This window comes from Amblyomma mixtum, chromosome 4 (assembly GCF_055824585.1).
Source record: "Amblyomma mixtum isolate Tamu chromosome 4, ASM5582458v1, whole genome shotgun sequence".
Taxonomy (NCBI): Eukaryota; Metazoa; Arthropoda; class Arachnida; order Ixodida; family Ixodidae; genus Amblyomma; species Amblyomma mixtum.
The window spans coordinates 95,579,586-95,598,905 of record NC_143015.1 but is presented as its reverse complement, the minus strand read 5'-3'; the positions used below and the strand labels follow the sequence as shown (position 1 = coordinate 95,598,905).

The 19,320-nt window shown below is 52.1% G+C and overlaps 1 protein-coding gene across 1 annotated transcript in view; it reads left to right on the top strand.

The window, feature by feature from the left end:
- Nucleotides 1-18,988, top strand: part of LOC149347487 (uncharacterized) — a 226,490-nt gene extending 207,502 nt beyond the window's left edge. The window contains exon 2 of the mRNA XM_089585588.1: nt 18,570-18,988. Within this exon, the coding sequence (XP_089441714.1) occupies nt 18,570-18,653 (84 nt within the window). The 3' untranslated portion in view covers nt 18,654-18,988. The remainder of the gene's footprint in view (nt 1-18,569) is intronic.
- Nucleotides 18,989-19,320: the final 332 nt, after the last annotated feature.

Below are 19,320 nucleotides of genomic sequence, written 5' to 3'. Positions count from 1 at the left end.
GTGACGGCGATAATGGGAGGCTAGTGATGGTGGGCAGCTCCCCAATTTGTGCCGAGAGCTTCCTTCAGTGTCTGAAGCGCAGATTTTATCCGCTAAGAAATGCGTTAGAGGTCCTAGTTCCTCGTTTACGTTTTCTGTTAAGATAATTTTCGAAGCTGTCGTCAGTCTTTGGCCAGAATTGCTGCTAAAAGGCATCACGCCGATCAAAACAATGGTAAGGTATGAACGCTGTTAAACCATGTAGAACGTCAAAAAGAACTTTAGTCAACACCACCCAGAAGGTAACTGCATTAAAAGACACGGCACGAGCAGCGCTTGTCCATTACCGCCAAGAGGTTATTCGGGCGATTCCGGCGCCGATGGCTCTCGAGCGTCGGGAAAGGGGACGGTGGAGAACACCGGCGACACAAGACGATATTTTCTTGAGCAACAGTGGGTCTCTTCGATTTACCGCACCCGGGCAGCCCACTAACCGCCAGAAAGTTCGCCTCTGGCAGGAAAACGCACCATGGTCACATGGGCTGGCGGCCACCGGAACCATCCACCGGCAATCACGGCGGCAAGCAAGTCGCGGATCACGGAGGGCAGATGCTCTCCGTAGCTTCGCGTTCTGCTGTGTCTCGTTGCTACGCACGCCTAAGGCAGAAATCGGCTACCTGGTATCGAAAACGATGACCTGAAATTATTGAGGGCTGCCGCAGACTGCAGAACAATAAGCTGTTCGTGCTCGCACCCGTATACATCGGCGACGACAACGGGAGCGTGTGCATTCCGTGCACAGTTTGCTGCGTAAGCTTCAAGAAATCCTCAAAAGCATGCGATGAGCGGTTGCAATCGCACGTACATCAGTCCACACCACATAGGCCGGAAAAAATGACCGTGCGTTGTTTATTAAACGACACGCCGTGCTCTCGGATTATCGCGTTTGTTTACTACGCAGTAAGGATGACTGGTATGACCGCAGACGATCGACCCTGCATGGTGACTGACTCTGCTGTGATCGCTGCGATTTTTACGCCCGTGGACTGCTTCCTGTAGGCTGTAATCAGAAAAGAATCGCGACGCGTTCCGTTCAACTGTAGTGCGTCTGCCGCCGGCTTTTTCTACGGGCAAGGAACGCACGCATAATCTCGTCAAAAGCGCATAACAGCTTCCTGAACGTTCATCTACAACAAGCGGGTGTACTGTACGACTCAGCTGCTTATCGTATCTATAATGTATCGTATCTTTACCGCAGACAACTGGCACTGGAATGAAAGGCGCCACAATCCAGCCCTGCGTGTCGGTGCCTTATGTACCGCGTGTGCTTGCTTGATCGATCAGGGCGAGGAGATTGTTTTTCTCTCTTTAATGAGCCGAACGCGAAGAGATGCACGCCTGCAGTACCTCTCAGATATTTTAAGCATATATGACAGAAGGCCCGAGCATCCAGCTGTACAACACGTGGAGACGGCAGAATCAGCACTCGATCGGCTGCCGTAGTAATGACAACTATGTGGCCACTATATGCTCGCAGAGATATGCCTCGAGCAATGTTCTCTTGACGGCGTTTAATAAAAGATATGTTTCAATCAAACGTTTCTCAAAGCATCTCCGCCTTTGCACTGCGCCGAACGCAATGAAGACCATGCGCTCTCGTATCGCGCTCAACCAACACCTCGCAAAACACGTTCAGCACATCCATATATGCACGCGTCCCGGCGCGTACTCGGAGCTAGAATCTGTGGCTGCTCTCGTGAAAGGCCTCGAACACCATCGCAATAAAAGCAAGGCGTACGGAATTAACCGCCGAAATATTTTGTGAATCAGATATAAGCGACCGTAAAATGAAGCGAGCATTTGTGCTTGCGCTGTGGTGAGACGATCGAAATACGATCGCGCATACGCACGCAAAACATAGGAATAAACAGCGAGAACTACCGCAAAACGTGCCATTTCAGGAAACACAGACGATGCGCACCATGGCTTAGTCGAAACAAGCGCCTGCATCGCGCAAAACATCTCATGAAGAATCGCGGACCTTCTACTCCATTAAAAATGGCCGCTCGAGCTACCCGCTACCATACCACCTCTCCAATGTCTGCTATTAGCCCGAGCGCTGCCAGCACAAAATTGTCCCGGCTAGTCCGGCTGCCCGCTGGCAGTCCGAAATCGCCCAGCAAGAGGAAAACGAACGCATTCTGGGCAGCCAACGAAAGTGCGCGGAGCCGCCAGAGAAAATCAAGCGCCTGGCACCGCGCTCCGGCAGCCCGCAAGCAGCCCGCAGGCAGCCAGAGGCGGATAATCGAAGAGGCCCAGTGGTGGGCTGACCGAGAGAGGGAACATATGGAAAGCAGCAGCTGGAAAGAGGCAGGGGACTACAAGCCGACCCACCCTCCTCAAGCCTACTGTAGCCGCGTTGCCAGAGCCGCAGCAGAGGTAGTGAGGGCTGCCGCCACAGTACCGCTGACAGCGCGCGTTGAAAGGCGGGGGGGGGGGGGAGGCTTGTTTGAACAAGCCCTACCAGCTTTAAACAGGAGACAGTGCGTCAGAACATAGACAAGCTAGACTCGTCGTGATCCCAAAGTGACAGCCGGCTGATGACGAGCCTGGCTCGTCTAAGTCCGCTAAGGGCTTAATCCACCACCCTCAGATGCCACAGTTGCGCTATGGCAGTGGTGCTCTGCTAGCAAGCATGAGTTCACGGGTTCGATCCTGGCAGCGAAAGCTGCATTTCGAGGGCATCGGAGCATGGGGAAAAACGTACAAGAAACTCAGTTAACTGAAACTAATTTGAACCATTTGCAGCCGTTCAGTCAGGTGTGCGCCGTACTGACAGTGTTATTCTGTAAACTAAAAGCTAATCTATTAATCAGTGAGTATACTATAAGGTAGGACTCGAGCAGGTAGCCCGCTACAATATCAGTCCCAAGCTTATTGGAGAGAGGGCCCAACCAAATGCTCTCTTTTGAGTCCTTCCCTTGAGACCTCTCCTGGCCTACGTCGACGAAATTGCGGTGGACACACTGGTCAGCGAATCAGGCTGTTGCCAGTGCGGTGCAGCACGTGTAACGCGCACTAGGCATCTCTGATCGTGTGAAAAGCCGGCGGGGAAGGGCTTAACACGTGCGGAGCAGCTGAAGATACCAAAATCGCAAATTTTGCCCCCTAGGACACGCCCATTGACGTCACATATTTTATAACATCGCGTCTAGAAGGTGTTCTCCCTGGAAATGCGAATAAAGTATCTTCGAAGGCTTTAAGCGAAGTGGATTGATCAAACAAATGCAAGACCCTTGTTATGGCCATCACATCAGCAACACTCGTCCCCACATGCGAAGCTTTACCTGTCTTTTTCCTTATAACTGAATGCGTACGCCAGGGTTCCGTATACCCCGCGATTAATTCAGCCAACAGAGAAATTATCCGCAAGATGTATCGACCAACATTTTCCGAAGTGCCCAAAGGTGAACAAGCATAACCGGAGACAACTTGCAGCATCTTTTGTAACTGGTGGTTACGTGAAGAAACACGACAGATATGATCGTTTATCACATAGGGCTATTGCCGAACATGGCTGCTTTTCTGTCGGCGTCGCTACACCACGGCTTCTCTGATTATGTTAGTAATTTCTGATTTAGGACATCAGTAGTAGTAGTAGTAGTAAAGACTTTTAATCGACCATAATTTACAGGCCGAGCATTTCGACCGCCTGGGCGACCAGAAGCCGCTGTTCTTCTTCCCCTTCAGCGCCAAGCCAGTCGAGCCAGGTGGTGATGGATAGAGAGGGTGGGGGGAAGGACCCGACTGCTGAGCAGCCGGGCAATAGAAGAGGCAATGGGCCAGGTCCGCATAGATACAGGGGCAGTTGGGACAGGAAGGGTCCGATCGATAGCGATAGAGGAAGAGGCGGGACGGGGAGATAACTGCATTCATCTGAATGTGCCGGAGAAGGCGAGACTCCGGCACCGTGAGTGATGGATGAGGGGGAGGGTAAAGGCGTTTGTCGAGGCGGAGCTCAAGGTAGACCTCTTTTATGGTGCGGCGAAGGGTGAGTCTCCCCCCGTCCTCCAAGGGCTTGGGCCAGGGGATCAACGGTGCCCGGAAAAGTGTGTCGCGGGCGAGCTGATGGGCCAGCTCATTGCCGTCAATCCCTGAATGCCCAGGGACCCAGCGGAGGAAAACGATGGAAGGCTGCAGTGCGGAGACCGCTCGTTCGACCTCCTGTTGGAGAGAAGGGGTCAGGGTGCGTTTCTGTATGTGGTGTATAGCGGCTTGTGAGTCCGAATAAACTGTGTACTCTTGGATAGAGGGAAGGAGGGAAAATGACTGGAGGGCATGCGCAATGGCGAGGACCTCGAGGGACAATGCGTCTGGAGGGTGTAGATACGGCCCGCTGGTGTGGGTTTCAGGAGCAGGGAGGTGTGGATGGTACAGGGCGTAGCCGCAGGAACCTCGAGGAGCCACGAAGGAGGCATCCGTGTAAGCTACACCCTGGGTATCAAAGAGAGGGGAATGGTGCTGTGCGGCCGCATGACGACGTCCGGCGTGCAGGACGGGGGACATGTTGGTCGGGAGGGGAAGGATACGAAGATTGGGGGCGGGGGTGGGAATAGGAGAGGTAAACGGGGAGATTGGAATGGGCGAGATACCCGCTTGAGTCAATAACCACTGACCCTGACGGGTAAGGGAAAGCCTGGCAAGCTGCGAGTCACGATGGAGACTGAGAAGAGAACGAAGATGATGGAAGAGGCCTGTGGCAAAGAGCTTAGTGGTAGAGGTAGTGATAGGGAGGTTGAGAGCTGCCTTGTAGAGGCCCACAAGGGCAGTCTCGAGAGCGTTAAGTTGAGTCTGAGTGAATGAAGCGTAGGGTGCAAAGTACAAGACCTTGTTGAGGGCCAGCGCGTGGGCAACTCGGCACGCGTGAGCCTCGTGGAGACCTGAGCGTCGAGTGACCACGCGCCGCAGGAGGTGAGTTACAGAGTGGCAGGTGGTGACAGCGCGGTGAATGGATTGCACATTCTTAGCCGCATGCAAAGGGAAGCCAAGAACTTTGCACTGTGTGACGACAGGAATGGGAGAGCCAGAAAGGTGGAGAGAGACGAAGTGGTTGTGTGAGCGCTGGTAGGAGGAATGGTTGAGGAGGAGAAGCTCGGATTTCTTAGGAGCAGGAGAGAGGCCAGCGGTGGTGAGAAAGGAGTCGATGAGATCTAGGCCACGTCGCAGGGTGTCCTGTACGTGACCGGGAGAGCCAGATGAACACCAGAGAGTGATGTCATCGGCGTAAAATATATGATGCAGGTCGGGAATTTCAGCTAGCTGGGAGGCGAGAGGGGCCATAGCGAGATTGAAAAGGGTAGGAGAGAGAACAGCACCTGGAGGAGTGCCACGGGTGAGGTGGTGTGGGTTAGACAAGTGGGTATCTACTCGAAAGCGAGCCACACGTTTAGAGAGGAATGAGCGGATATAGGAGTACATGCGGGAGCCACAATCCAAAGAGGCGAGTTGAGAAAGGATGTGATCGTGGCAAACACCGTCAAAGGCCTTGCGAACATCGACGGTCACAAGTGCGTAAATTTGAGTAGGTGTAGGGGACAGGAACGTTTGCTGGAGAATCAGAAACATGTCCTGTGCACAGACGCGGCGTCGGAAGCCAATGAGAGAATGGGGGAAGAACTTCCGTGCCTCAAGAAATCAGAGAGGCGAGTCAGAGCCATTCGCTCAAGGGTCTTACCAACGCACGACGTCAGGGAGATTGGGCGGAGGTTAGAGAGAGAGGGAGGTTTGCCCGGTTTTGGAATCATAGAAATAAGGGAGGATGTCCAGGAGCTCGGCAAGCAGCCGCTCTCCCAAGCATCATTGTAGGTTTGGAGGAGGAATTCTTTGGCGCAGTCAGGAAGGTTGCGAAGTGTGCTGTATGTAATGGCATCCTCACCGGGAGCCGAGCGTGTAGAATTAGCAGCCAGAGCAGATTCGAGCTCCCGGAGAGTGAAGCATTGGTCCAGATCGGGGTTAGGTCCACCCGAGTACACCGGGTAGGAGGGTGCCAGAGGGGGCGGGAGGTAGAGAGAGGCAAGTTGATCATAAACTTCGGAGGGAGTCCCCTGTGTGAGGGCTTTAGCTAGAGTGAGAGCAAGGGCAGGCTTAGTGCCAAGGAGGGATTTAAAGAGAGACCATGCGGATCGCGAGTGCAATGCAGAATCAAGGCCATCACACAGAGCACTCCAACGAGAGTGTTCGAGGGAGGCGCAGTGGGCGACGATCTCGGCCCGCAAAGCAGTGATCCGGGAGGAAAGTTGGGCATTGTGTGGTTGGGAGCGAAAGGAGCGTTGAAGACGTTTACGGCGACGCCATAAACGGAGAAGGTGAGGATCTGGGTCTTGGATTGGGTAACGAGAGCGAACGCGACGGCTACTGGACGTGAGCGCTGCAGAGATGCGCGACGTCCAGTCGTCGTAGGATTGAAAGGAGTCGGAGGCGAGATTAGTGCGAAAAGCATGCCAGTCAGTGTGAATAATCGGATGACAGCAAGGGATGTGGGAGAGAGAGGTGGTGATATGGATGAGAAAGTGGTCACTTAGAAGAGTTTCGGCTGTCACCTGCCAGTGAAAGGAAAGTGAACCCCGAGAAAAAGTGAGGTCGGGTGTCGTAGGGCGTTGTTAGGCAGTGCCCGCTCGAGTAGGAGAGCCAGGAGTATTAAGAAGGGTGAGGTGGCGTTCCTGGGCCAGACAATGGAGGAGGCGGCCGGGTTTGAGGGTTTGTGGGTAGCCCCAGAGTGTGTGAGGGGCATTAAAGTCACCACAAAAGAGGAGATGGGAGGTAGAAGAAAGAGAGTGAAGGAATTTGCCCAGAGCAGAGAATAAAGAGGAAGTGACAGGGGGGTTGTAAAAAGACAAAAGGACGAGTGAGATGCGGGAAGAAGGGTGGTAATAAACCACACCAACTAAATATTTAAGGAGGGTGGAGGGGATGTCAATTTGCTCTACGAGCACGTCACTGCGTACATAAATAGACGCAAGTGGTGTGGCCGTAGTGGCATGGTAGGCGCGGTAGCCTGGGACATTGCGGGCCGTCCGGGTCTCCTGGAGAAGGAGAAAATGAGGTAGGGAGGGGCGGGTGAGTAGATACTGGTGGTGGGGGGCCTTATTGTGGCAAAGATTTCGGCAGTTCCACTGCACAATCTCGAGGTCCTCGCCAAATGCCATTATGATAGTGGAGAGGAACGCGATGGTACGCGTTCCTTCTTTTTTGCCGGGGGCAGTGACTCATGGACGGATTGAAGCATAGATGTGAAGGATTCCAATTGCTTTGATTGTGCTTGGAGGGTGGTAAGGATCTGGAGAACCGAAGTTTCCAGCTGAACCAAGCGAGTGTGATGTGCCTGTGTGGTGGTTTCTACAAGGTCAGCCAAAGGGGCGACCTGGGCGCTGGAGGAAGGAGTGGTGAACGTGGCAAGGTGCTCATTTAGCTTGCTAAGCTGGGAGGTAAGAGAGGAGGTGGTTGTTTGGAGGGTTTGAGTCAAGGCATGTATCTGCTGTTGTAGATCGTGGGAAATGCGCTGCTGCTCTCGCTGCTGGCGTTCCAGCATTGCAAGCCGGAGGTCGAAGGAGCGGTTCTCGTCAGTCAAGGATGGAGAGGGTGGTGTAGTGGAAGAGAGGGACGCTGGCACCGAGGATCCATTAACTATGGCGGCGTAGGAGCCTGGTGGTGACGTGATCGGAGATGATGGAGATTCATGATTAGAGGAGGAGGCGAGGGAGGAGGAAGGGGTGGTGGGTTGAGTGGCACGGCGCAAAGCTAGGCGTCGGAGGTATGCAGCTTTAGCACACTCGCGTTGCTTAGCAAGGATGAAGGGGCAAGTGGGGTCAAGGGAGGGGTGGGTGTTCACCTGGCAATGAACGCACCAGGGCTGGGCACACACATGAGCGGAAGGGTCAGCGGGTAGAGGAGCAGCACAGCGACGGCACTTGGCCGGAACGCTGTGCTGGGGGCATTGGTGGGCGCGATGGCCTAGAGTGAGACAACGGGTGCAGGTGGGAGGCTTAGGTTTATGAGGACGGCACCGGAAGGCAACGCGTTTGAAATAAACAAAGTGGGGGATGATGGTACCAGCGAACGTTATGAGCACTGATTGAGTGGATCCCATCATGCGAGCAGCGAGAATATCTGTTTTGAAAGATTCCAGGTCATGCATGAGGTCATCAGGAGTGAAGTGGCCCCCGACGTTATGGATGACGCCGAGGCATGAGATGGGAGGATGGGGGGTGTAAGTTTTGATGGTGACAGGCTTACCATGAAGCTGAAGATGCGTGACAGAGAGTAGGAGGTGGGCGGTGAGAGGAGAATGAGTCTTTAGAAACACAAGGCTTTGGGCTGGCCTGGCCTGAAGGGTGATGTCGGCACTGGTCTTCGAGGAAAGTTGTGCAGCGGAGGCGACTGCGGCGAGTACGTCGTAGAGGGGTAGCTGGGGGGTGAGGGTTCCAGGGGGAAGCTGGATGGCAACTGTGATGAGCTCGGCGCGGGGTCGGGCTGCGGTGGCAGGCTTACGGTTGGCACCGATGGTGGTCCAGCCGATTTCCTGGGAAGGAGTGTCGTCTGCCGGGGACGTCGTAAGGTCCATGTTTGAGTCCTCAGCCGGAGTCTCAATGTGCGACGCGGGTGCCGGGCTGGAGGTCTTGGTGTCAGTGGGACCTTTGGCTGGAGTAGGTGCAGCGGCTCCAGCGGCGGCGACGAACGCAGCCGGCTGCGACGCGTCTATGGCCCCGAAGCTCTTGGCGTCCCTTAGAGCGTGGAGTTGGCTAGGTGTGGACGCTGCGCCGACGACGAACGCTGCCGGCTGCGCCGCGGCCGTCGATCCGGTGCTCCCAGCATCGCTCAAGGCGTGCAGTGCGGCAGGAATGTGCTCGGTTGCGTGGGCGGCGTTGAACGTACCCGTTTGAGAGACGGCTGTCGACGTGGATGGAACAGGCCCCGCGGTGGCGGCATCGGTGCGTCTGGGCTGCAGGGGCTTGGTCAGACGCTGCATTGCGGCGGTGGAGGCGCGGCGCGTTAGGTTTAGCGAGGCGCCGCGCCGCTTCACAGTTTTGGAGACGCTTGGAGGGCCAGTTCGGCAGCGGGCCGTGATGCCGATGGTTTCCACGTGCTTCGGGAGCCTTCCTGAAGCGATGGAGTGTAAATCCAGGGGCGGGCGAGGCCCTGGACCAGGCCAGGGGCAGGTTAAAGCAGAGCGCGGTAGGCAGCCAGCTAACCAGGGCGGTGCCACCTAACGGATCTCGACATCAGTATGTACTGAGCTCTTTACGCGTCATTTGGTGCTGCAGTAAAGACGTTATTAATCTTTCTTTTAACCCCATAGGGCACAAAATGGCGGATGATTTAGCGTGGTTAGGTGAATGCGGATTTGAAGCGCTAGCGCATCGATATCGGTTCAACGGCTGCTTTTCAAGATGCAGGAGGCTACTGACAAGGCTACTGTATGAACCAACTAGCCCAAGCTCAAATTTTACAAAGATAGGCGAAGTCGGACTTGAGCTCCTCTTTCAAGGGTATGACGTAGTAGCGCTAATGAATTAATGCTCATATATACCGAGCTGGTCATTCTCTACTTTACACTCTTATGTCTCTGGAAGTCCACTTATGACTTTTGAGTTGTGGTGCAGCGGCTAAGCGATCCGCCACTGCTCTGCGATGAAAGGAGCTGCCATTGATGGGGCTTGAGAAAGCCACGTTGCTCTTCTCAGCAACCTTTCGTGACTAATAACTGAACATCCACCTGCCACGGTAGGCATGGTGGGACCCCACAGACCATGACAAAATTGGTGAGTAAGGTCTCTAGTACTAGCGCACAAAATTTAAGCCAAAATTAAGCCTCACCTGTCATGGTACAGAGAATTTTGATGGAGCAAGTAGGTTAAGTTCCGGGTCGCTCGTCCAAGGACAGCTACGGGGGACGACGTCCAACCGCAGATCAAGCGGAGGGCTGGAAACGCGAAGGGCTTACAGCGTCGCTCAACTTCTTCTCAGACGCGCCGAACGCGACGCCATTGTCGCGAGCGCTCTCTTCTTCACCTCGCCAAACTGCACGGCGTTCATCATCACCATAATTCCATCGAGCTGAGTGTCCTGCCCAACACTGGCATATTTGGCGCTGGTCGAAAATTTTGACTCTTCACACAAGTTCTGAACGTCATCATACCATCTTCTTGGCAGCTTTCGATGAGTTTTATCACACTTTGATATCCAATTCCTAAATTCAGACGTCATCATTAGCCCAGATCTTTCTACTGGAGGGCAGTTATAGCCCCCCTACTGCGGCCACCCTGCATCTCCGCCGAAGTTGAAACAGTTGAGCGTATACCACGCATCCTGTACGCTAGGCTACCTCATATCACCATTTTTCCTCAAGCAGGGCTTCAAGAAACAGAAGTGCTGTCCTAGATGAGGTCACCTTTCTGCCCGATGTAGGAATGAGTGTTGTGAGGCCCGCTTTTCTTTTTCATTTCCTACGGTTGCCTCATTTTGAGCTCCCTTCCACATGATTCATTCTTAATATGGTAATTGCCAGAAACCTGTAGACTGCTGTCAGATGCGGTGTGATAGTGTATTGGGAAGGCCTACTCTTGCTATGCATGCGCTGCAAAGTACAACTTGTAAAGTTGTTGCTGCGCTCACACCAGTCTGTGCAGTAATGGAAGGCACTGAAGACCCATATTGTGCCCCGGAAATTTCAAAACTAGAGCGTTAGCCCTGGATGTTCAACTCCACAGGCGACGTGGTGGAAACTACGCGAACTAAAAGTGTTTTTCCAGATTTGCTGTGCTTGCGACGGCGCGACGTAAAGCCTACATCATGAGTAAGGCAAGAAAGCTGTGTTTGCCTTGCTCTTCGTTGGCTTCCAGGCATTCCTACTATGTTATGGAGATCCTTCTCAAACTGTCCAAGTGGTCTCGCCATGGGTAACCCTGCAACAAACTCTGAACTGTGTCTTGAAGGTTTCTTGCTCCCAGGAGGCGTAACTTCAGAAGGACTTCAAGAAGCATAATGTACCCCATTGACAGTAAGAGTACATCAACAGCAGCCAGACTACGTCCGCCTCATGAACTACTTGCTCTAACATCTATCCCGAAAAAGCCCTGTGCTGTGCGATTAGCCGCTAATGTGTTCCAACAAACTTCTTAGTTACACATCTGACACTCAGCAAGCCCCGCTAAGTTTGCCTCCTTTGAAATTCGTTGTGCCGCTCTAACCGACCGTTGGCTTAGCAGTTTTGCGCAAAAAATTTGCCGTCTAAGTCGATTTATTACATTTCTGGTTCGGCAAGACATCAAAGACTATTGTTCCGGTGAAATGTGATTTTTACTCGACGCTTATGCGAGGTGTGTACGATTGAGCACGAACGGATGACTGGCATGCGGGGTATTATACAGATGCTTTAGGAAGACTAATGGGCGCTGGTAGGTGAGGTTTTCTGGCTGGGACGTTCAGCCCAAGTGGTACCACAGCGTACTAGAAACCTGGAAAATATGCCATTTTCCGGCAATGAGTGGCTAGTTTCAGCGACGGCCGCTTGGAGCAGCACCTGACGGCGCTGCGTACAGAAGCAGTGCTCTCAGCGTGGGGCAGCGAGCTTTTTGGGCCCCGTCCATCGTCGCTATTTCTGAGGCGCAATTTGTTAAATCAGGTCACCATGCACTGTAAACACAAATAAGCCTGTATGCGAGTAAGAATAGAGTAAGCATTGTAGGCGCGAATTTCAAATTTGGCTTGCAAACATTACCCATTGAACGTTTCTGGCCGTGCACAGCATCGCACTTCTCCGCGTCTGCTATCCTTCCAGAACTCGCGAAATGAATTCGTACACAGGCAATGATTATACCGCTCCTCCAAGCGCAGTCAGAATATATAAGTCAAGTAAGCTAATTCCTAATATCAAATATTGATCACAAGGCATATTGGGCACTCTATTTCTCGGATGTTAACAGCTCGTAGCATAAATGCATTTAAAGCTTGAAGTATAAAAACGAGTAACCACCAAGCGCAAGAAAGAACGCACAAAGCTGCCCACCAAGATCGGCTCGACGCCCGACCTGGGCCCGGTCTCGCTCCAGCAGCAGCGTAAGAGGTAAATTGTTCAGTGTGTGTAAGTTGATTCCTACTGCACAAGTGGAGATGCAGCAGGCCAAGGAGCTCAGATTGCAATAACACCTGAATAACTTGCCTTGGTAAACAGAAAAAGAAGAGGTGAGGCACGTGCGCCCGCTTGGCCACTCCCCCGTAGTGGGTATGTGCTATTTTACTTGAGGACAACCAACCAATAGCGCTACCATGCGTGAGTATAGCTCCTAGGTTCAGAGACACAAATGAAAAGTGTTGCATACACATGTCATAAAATGCTTTGCGTTAACCCTTGATGCTCATAGAGAGTAATTCATTCTCAGGGCCTGCGATGTATAAGTATGAAAACATACGATAGTGGAAAACTGCGCCAGCTATGTACAGTCTTTGTCAAAAGTAACCAGGGTGCGTGGTTTGCTTCTCATTCGTATAACAGAGCCCTCACAGCTTCCCTGAAGATCAAAAAGTTTTTTGAAGGTGAGGGCAGGGGTTCTCCTTACCATACAGAGATTTAGAGCTGAGGTCTGGCGTAATAGCTTTACTATGCGACTGAGAAGGAAACCGTGGAGCCTGGTTACTTTTGACAAAGAGTGTACATGAAGAGGAGGAGAACCAGTCAACAAATGACAAGGACGAAAGGAGAGACGGACGCCACGACTATTGGTGGGGAAAAAAAAAACTGCCGTGGCAGTGTACGCCTCTGTTGTTGTTGTCGTCCTTTTTAACTTGTTCCGCCCTCCATTATTAAAACGACTTCGCTCCCATATCATTCACTTTGGCTTCAGTCGAAGGGGTGATGCAGATGAGCGGTTAACTCTACGCGGCATTAGCACCATTAGTACCCGAACACCTGGTTCTGCATTTCATTCTGAGATGCGCTACTTTCGATTAGCAGACGGCAGCTCAGTGAAAAAAGTGCCGATGAGTCGAACTGAAAATTACCTACCAGGGACAAATCGCTCCAAAACCGTTTTAGTATTCGCCACCGAACCTGGTGCTCCTAGCACTATTAAAAGCATTCGTTGTGCTAGTTTTTCAAACCTGCCGTCTGTTATGACAATAACCATTGTGTGGCAGCACCGAGGAAAGCACGCCTCGCCATCTCTTGCTAATTGGCCAGACGAGTATCCCCAGATGACAAGGTGCAGGGTCTTCAGCACCGGATACATAGCCCGAGCAGGAATTTGACGAGCCTCGCCGAAGCACCGCCGGCGCCAGGAAACGGACATGGTTGCAGCTACCATTAGACGAGAAAACGGGCCACGTTGAAGCCTGCCATTATGGCCGGAGCGAACTTGAAACATACGTTGCACTAGCCCCCATATTCTTCGTGTAAAAAGATTTAAAAAATACATGTTGAAGTGTTTCTTGTGCGCCACAGACTTCGCACTGCTCATTTCATTTACGTTGCTGTAGAGCAACCTTGCTGTACGCACTCACTCCCATCCAGGCACTCTAGCTGTGGTTTGGTCGTCCACTGAGAGCGTGGTGAATACTGCGCCTTATCTTTGATCACGAATAAGTATTGGCCACGCACGTTGTAACACTACTTGGAAGATTCTGGATGAGCTAGGCTTATCTCCTATATAAGAACAGAACAGCTCTGAAATGCCTGCGCGCAAGTATACTCTTGAAGCTTTGCGCAGAATCGTCTGTACGCCCATAGGCCAGACAGATCGCTTCTCCCGAGGAGCAAACTGACGACCAAGCGATCCAATGTCGGCGACTAAAAAGCAAAAGATCTAAAAAAGAAACAATGAAGCTTGCTCCAATATAGTCTCACTCTTTAATAAAAATGAGGACTAAAATGAAGACCGATGAGGTAAACCATTATCAACAGTTCACACAGTAAAAACCGCTGTGCATGGCTCTAGACGGCATGCAAGTCTCTTGGACATAAAATACAATGCACCGGTAACGCACGTCAGGGGAGTACATGTTGACAATACATAAAATGTGGAAACATGAAATGGCAAAACGTTCGCACTCCGGAGGAATACGCCCCCTTCGTCAAACCTTAAAATCACATGAGCTTGAAACAGCTCATGTTCATAAAAGCCACGTATGAAGGAAATGTGCTCGGCGATGTGTAACCACAAGGGTCAAAGCGGGACGAAATCCCCAGACATGTCATGCGAAAAATGAGGGATGCGTGGTCCGAGCAGGAGCATGGTATGAAAGATGGTGACGTTAATGATGCTACAACGACCACATATCGTACAAAAATAACGAACTAAAATCCGAACAGCGGTGACCACCGAAATCCCTCATAAACCCAGCGAAGGAGAAGGTATATAGGAATCTCTGGAGCCATGTTTCGTCATCGACGACCAGTTATGCCGATTGTCAAACGCCCCGCTGTTTGCAGTTACATGCATATTGGTGCTACATATGCAAATCTGTATGATATGCAGGCAAAAGGGGTTCAAAATGATTCTCCCCAGTGTGCCTGCACTGTCAAACCTTGATGTTCTAGTGACGCGGCTTTTTCAATCCGATGAACGCCGTCATAGAGCAATCTGGTGAGCACGGACCATTTGGAACAAAGGCACCGTCCTCCATGTAGCTTCCCGTAGGTTTGTTCATCAGAAAGCGACTATTCAACGATGTGGTGAGGATGTTTAAAAGGCGCCGGGGACTTAAAATGCAGTTCACGCATACAGCTCCGCCGAGTGAACACATACAGACACAGCCTCGAATACCTGTTGAGGGACAGCCATCAAGCAATCGGTGAGACGCAGAATCCTGACAGAACGCACATCACAACGCAAGGCAGCGAAGCAGGGCAGACGCATCCGAGTGACGGCTCAACGTGGCAGTTCAGCGAAGTATCGGTATGACCCAAAGATCCCGGGGGACCACATCGCTCTCTTGCAGGGCTTGGAGTGACTCGACGTCGAGGTAAACCACAATGTTCACCCAAACATCGATAGGAAGAAAAAAGTATTCCGCTTCAGACAAAGACTCATACCCCTGTTACACGGACACTTGCAACGGCCGTTAACGCCAACGGCAGTTGAACGCCGTAACGGCCGTGGGAACGGAACGGTGGTGGCTGCGCTCACACGACATTTTCCATGTTCGGCCGATTCACTTCTGTTTCGGCGATTTATCCCGTGACTCTGGAACTTTTTACCTCGCCAACTCAAAAAAAGTGTTTCTCTAATTATTTTCTGCGCTACATGCTGCACAGTGTGTTTTTGACTACTTGCAAGAGTTGTTTGCAAAACAAGCCGAGAAGCTCATTTAGCCGATCCAATCCGATCCATGGCGTTGCAAAATGGCTACGTTTGTTGTGGTACAGTGGCTAGTTGTGCTTATTGTGGTTTCCATCGGTGAAGCGTGCCATTTGACGTTCTATCGCTTGTACTAACCGCCGCACCACTGTGCATTTCCCTTTTTCTTTCGTACCGCCAGTGACCGTCCGCGCCCACATTCCTCGCTGGCGAGCTGGTTGAACAGCGCCGTCATCCTTGCGTACACGGGCGCATTATGTTTCTGCGCTCCCAGTTCGGCGAGGTGATCCTGCCACAAGTTAATACGTAAATGCGTCAGTGACACTGTCCAGACAAAGCGTTTTAGCGCCGGCGCACTCGCCTGCTGCGGAGACACGTTGCTGCTGGGGTCTGCCATCTTGCTTATTTCACGACGACACGGACGGAAACGGCGACGGAACGGAGACCGGCGAGCTCCGTGATGTCAATCGCCGTTGGATTTCCAACGGCGCTGGCGCTGCCATGTAATTGCGCCGAACGGCCGTTAAGGCCAACTGCCGTTTTCTTTAGCGGCCGTTAAAGCGCCTGTGTAATAGGGGTACACTTCTCCCAGATGCAGCGCGTGAGACACAAATGTGACCAGGATGGCTGGCCGGATCTGGCACTGTGGCGGCTGCGCAGCTGGCTTAGGAGCGCTGTAAGTGCGATGTGCTTCGACTGTAGGGTTCTTCTAAGACAGAAAGAAACGCAACACACGTATTTACGGCGGTGACGTGAGCGGCTAGCCTCAGTTGCTGAAAATGCGTAGAAGGGAGTGGCCTCATAATCTAGCAACGGTAATCGTTCAGTCACATTGAGACCCGTAGCTCTGCTTGCGAACGGATCTGCTTCTGGCAGCCTCGATAGCGCATTGCGATGTAGCTTGCTTAATGTGCCTTAACGATCCTCTCCTACATTCCGCACCCCTCTCGTAGCGGCGTTGCTTGAGCTGCGGCGGAGGTGGTGAGCGTGCGGAGGGTTTGGGGGGGGGGGGGGGGGGGGGGGATGTCGACGGCATGGCGCGGGTAGCAAGGTGGGGTGGGGGGGGGGGGCGTTGCGCGGGTAGATGGAGCAGCTGCGCAAGCCCTCCGCCGCTGGAACGTAAGAGGTCTAAGGTTGAGGCTTCACTTATACCTCCGATTTTTCAGCTTTGTTAATCAGGTAGTGCTTCCGCGCTGCAATATTACCGACCCCTTCCCCACCCCACTGCAAACAGTAAGGCTCCAGAGCTAGCGCACTCAAATTAAGCCTTGGTAACCTCGCCTGCCACTGACCACAAAAGGTTTATGGTGAAGTTCAGAGTTGCTCGTGCAAGAAAAGCTACAAGGGACGACGGCCAGCCGTAGATGAAGCTGCGCTGGAAACTGTTGTTGTTCTTGTTAACCTCTTACAATGGCGCATGCCCACACGTGGGGATCGGCCAAGAAGTGGGGTGCACAGAAAGTTTTCCTGATGGATTTGTAGTGAATGGGGAAGAGAAAAGTAAACAAAAAAAGTAAAAGTAAGCAACATGAACGGCTGACAGCGTCGCTAAACTTCTGACACGCGCAGAACGCGACGCAAATGACGCGAGTACATTCTTTCTTCTCGCCAAGCAGCTGGACTATCCTCATATTCATCATAATTCGATCGAATTAAGTATCTTACCCCACGCTGACATTTTTCCTCTTCTCAACGTCCAAGTTTCTCAACGTCGTCTTTCTACCTTCTTTTTGGCAGCCTTCAGAAGAACTCTACCACACGCTGATATATAATTGCTGAACTTAGTCATCATCATTAGCGTTATATCGTGGTTTCAGTTTCGAGACCAAAGATTACTCGCCTATTTGATGCGCCGCGCTCTGAATAAAGTGGGCAGGGGTGGAGCGATCGGGGCCTCGGCCGCTTATCTATTTTTTCAGCAGCGTCCGCTTCGGAGGACGAGGTTGTTGCTGCGACGCGCGTCTTTTCTTTTTCTCTTTCCTCTAACCTTTTAATTCTCCTCTATCTGCACGCGGCAGCGCTGGTGGCTTGGCTCGAGCCAGTAGGCAGGCCCATGCAACTTCCTTTTCATCCTTCTACCAGTCCCCGCAACAACAACAATAAACTGGGCGTTCAACGTTAGTCCGCGTCTGCGTCCGTCTCTCTCTCCTCAGGCCGCCGTTCCGGCGTCCCCCAACGCGCTCGGGCGTGGCGTTCGTGGCGGCCACGCCGGCACAGCAGTTAGCCCAGCTGATTCCACTAGTTGGCAGTTAGAGCCCCTTCTACCCTCCTGCTGCGGCCACCCAACATCTCCGTAGAGGTTGGAAGAAACAGTCGAGAGTATACCCAGGAGCCTCCGCGTTACGCGACGTCATGTGACGTCATTTTCCCTCCTGCTTGACTTCAAGAAACCCGAGTGCTGTTGTGGTTCCTGTGGCCTATCTGCACGATGTAGGAATGAGTGCTGTGAAGCCCGCTTTTCGTTTTCATTTTCTACAATTGCATTCATTTTAGTGCACTTACACGCAATTCATTGTTTTATTGCAATTTTGAGAAAACAATAGACTGCTGTTAGATTATGCACGACTGTGTATTGTTTGGTTTCGTTTTATAGGATTTAATGCCCCAAAGCGACTCAAGCTATGAGGGAAGCCGCAGTGCTCGGCTCCGGACAATTTCGCCCACTAAGGGTTCTTTAACGTGCACCGACATCGCACAGTACACGAGCCTCCAGAATTTCGCCTCCATCGGAATGCGCCCGTTGTGGCCGGGAATTAAACCTGCGTCTTGCGGGTCAGCAGCCGGGCACCATTACCACTAATCCAGCGCGGAGGCTGCGACTGTGTATTGTGTCTACCTACTCTTCATACGCGCTGCAAAATTTAACTTGTAAGATGGTACGTGCGTTCACACCGGCTAAGTAGATAAAGAGGCTACAGAAGCCCAAGACTCTGCCCCAGGCATTTAAAAACTCTAGGAGCTTTTCCCGACATTCAACAACACATACCATGACGTAGTAACTGCATGAATTGAAGGCGTTAATCCAGACTGCCTGGGTCTGCGATGGCGAAACGTACCGGCTACAACATCAGTGTGCAAAGGAGTGCTGCGGTGTCCAGAGTGCATGTTCACTGGTCATGTGTCTACCTTGCTCTTCGTTACTTTCCAGGCTGTCCTCCTATGTTACAGAGATGCCTATTGCATTGCCCAAGTGGCTTCATTGTGGGCAATTCGGCCGCTAACTCTGAGCGCCTCTTCCAGGTGTGCTTGCTCACCCAAGCGGAAATTCCTGAAGGACTTCAAGAAGCGCAAGACTCCCCATTGACAACTGTGTCCGCTGCATGAACTACTTCCGCTAACACCGATCTCGAAAAAGCCGTGTGGTGTGCGATCAGCCGCCGCCGCATTCCAACAAACTTCTTGGTTACATCCTCACATCTGACACTGGGGCTAAGTTTGCCTCCCTTGGAATCCATTGTATCACTCTAGCTGACCTTTGGCTAGAGGCTTTGCGCATATGTTGTGCCATGTCAGTCGATTTCTTACACTTTTGGTTCGGCAAGAGATCAAAGACTGTTGTTCCGGTGAAATGTTATCTTTACTCGGCGCATGTGCGAGGTATGTACGATTAGACGCGAAGGGGTGACTAACATGCAGGGTATTTTGCAGATATGCTTTAGGAAGACGGCTACAGCAGGGGCACTTTGACCGTCTAAAGTGCGTAGAGGCGAAAGCGTTTTCCGCACCACTTTGACAGCCTCTGTGGTACTAGTGACATCACCACTGTATGGCGTCGCACATAATTATTGAGTACTTACTTTTGAACGCAACGCTTTTTGAGGAAAGGAAATTGCGCAGTAATATCTCTGTCATCTCGGTGGACACCTTAACCGCACTGTGCAGGAAGGGAGGAAGTGGGAGTGAAAGAAGAGAGAGGGGCCATAATGAAGAAAATAAAAATTGTATTTGAGGAAAGGAAATTGCGCAGTAACTGGCTCACATATCTCGGTGG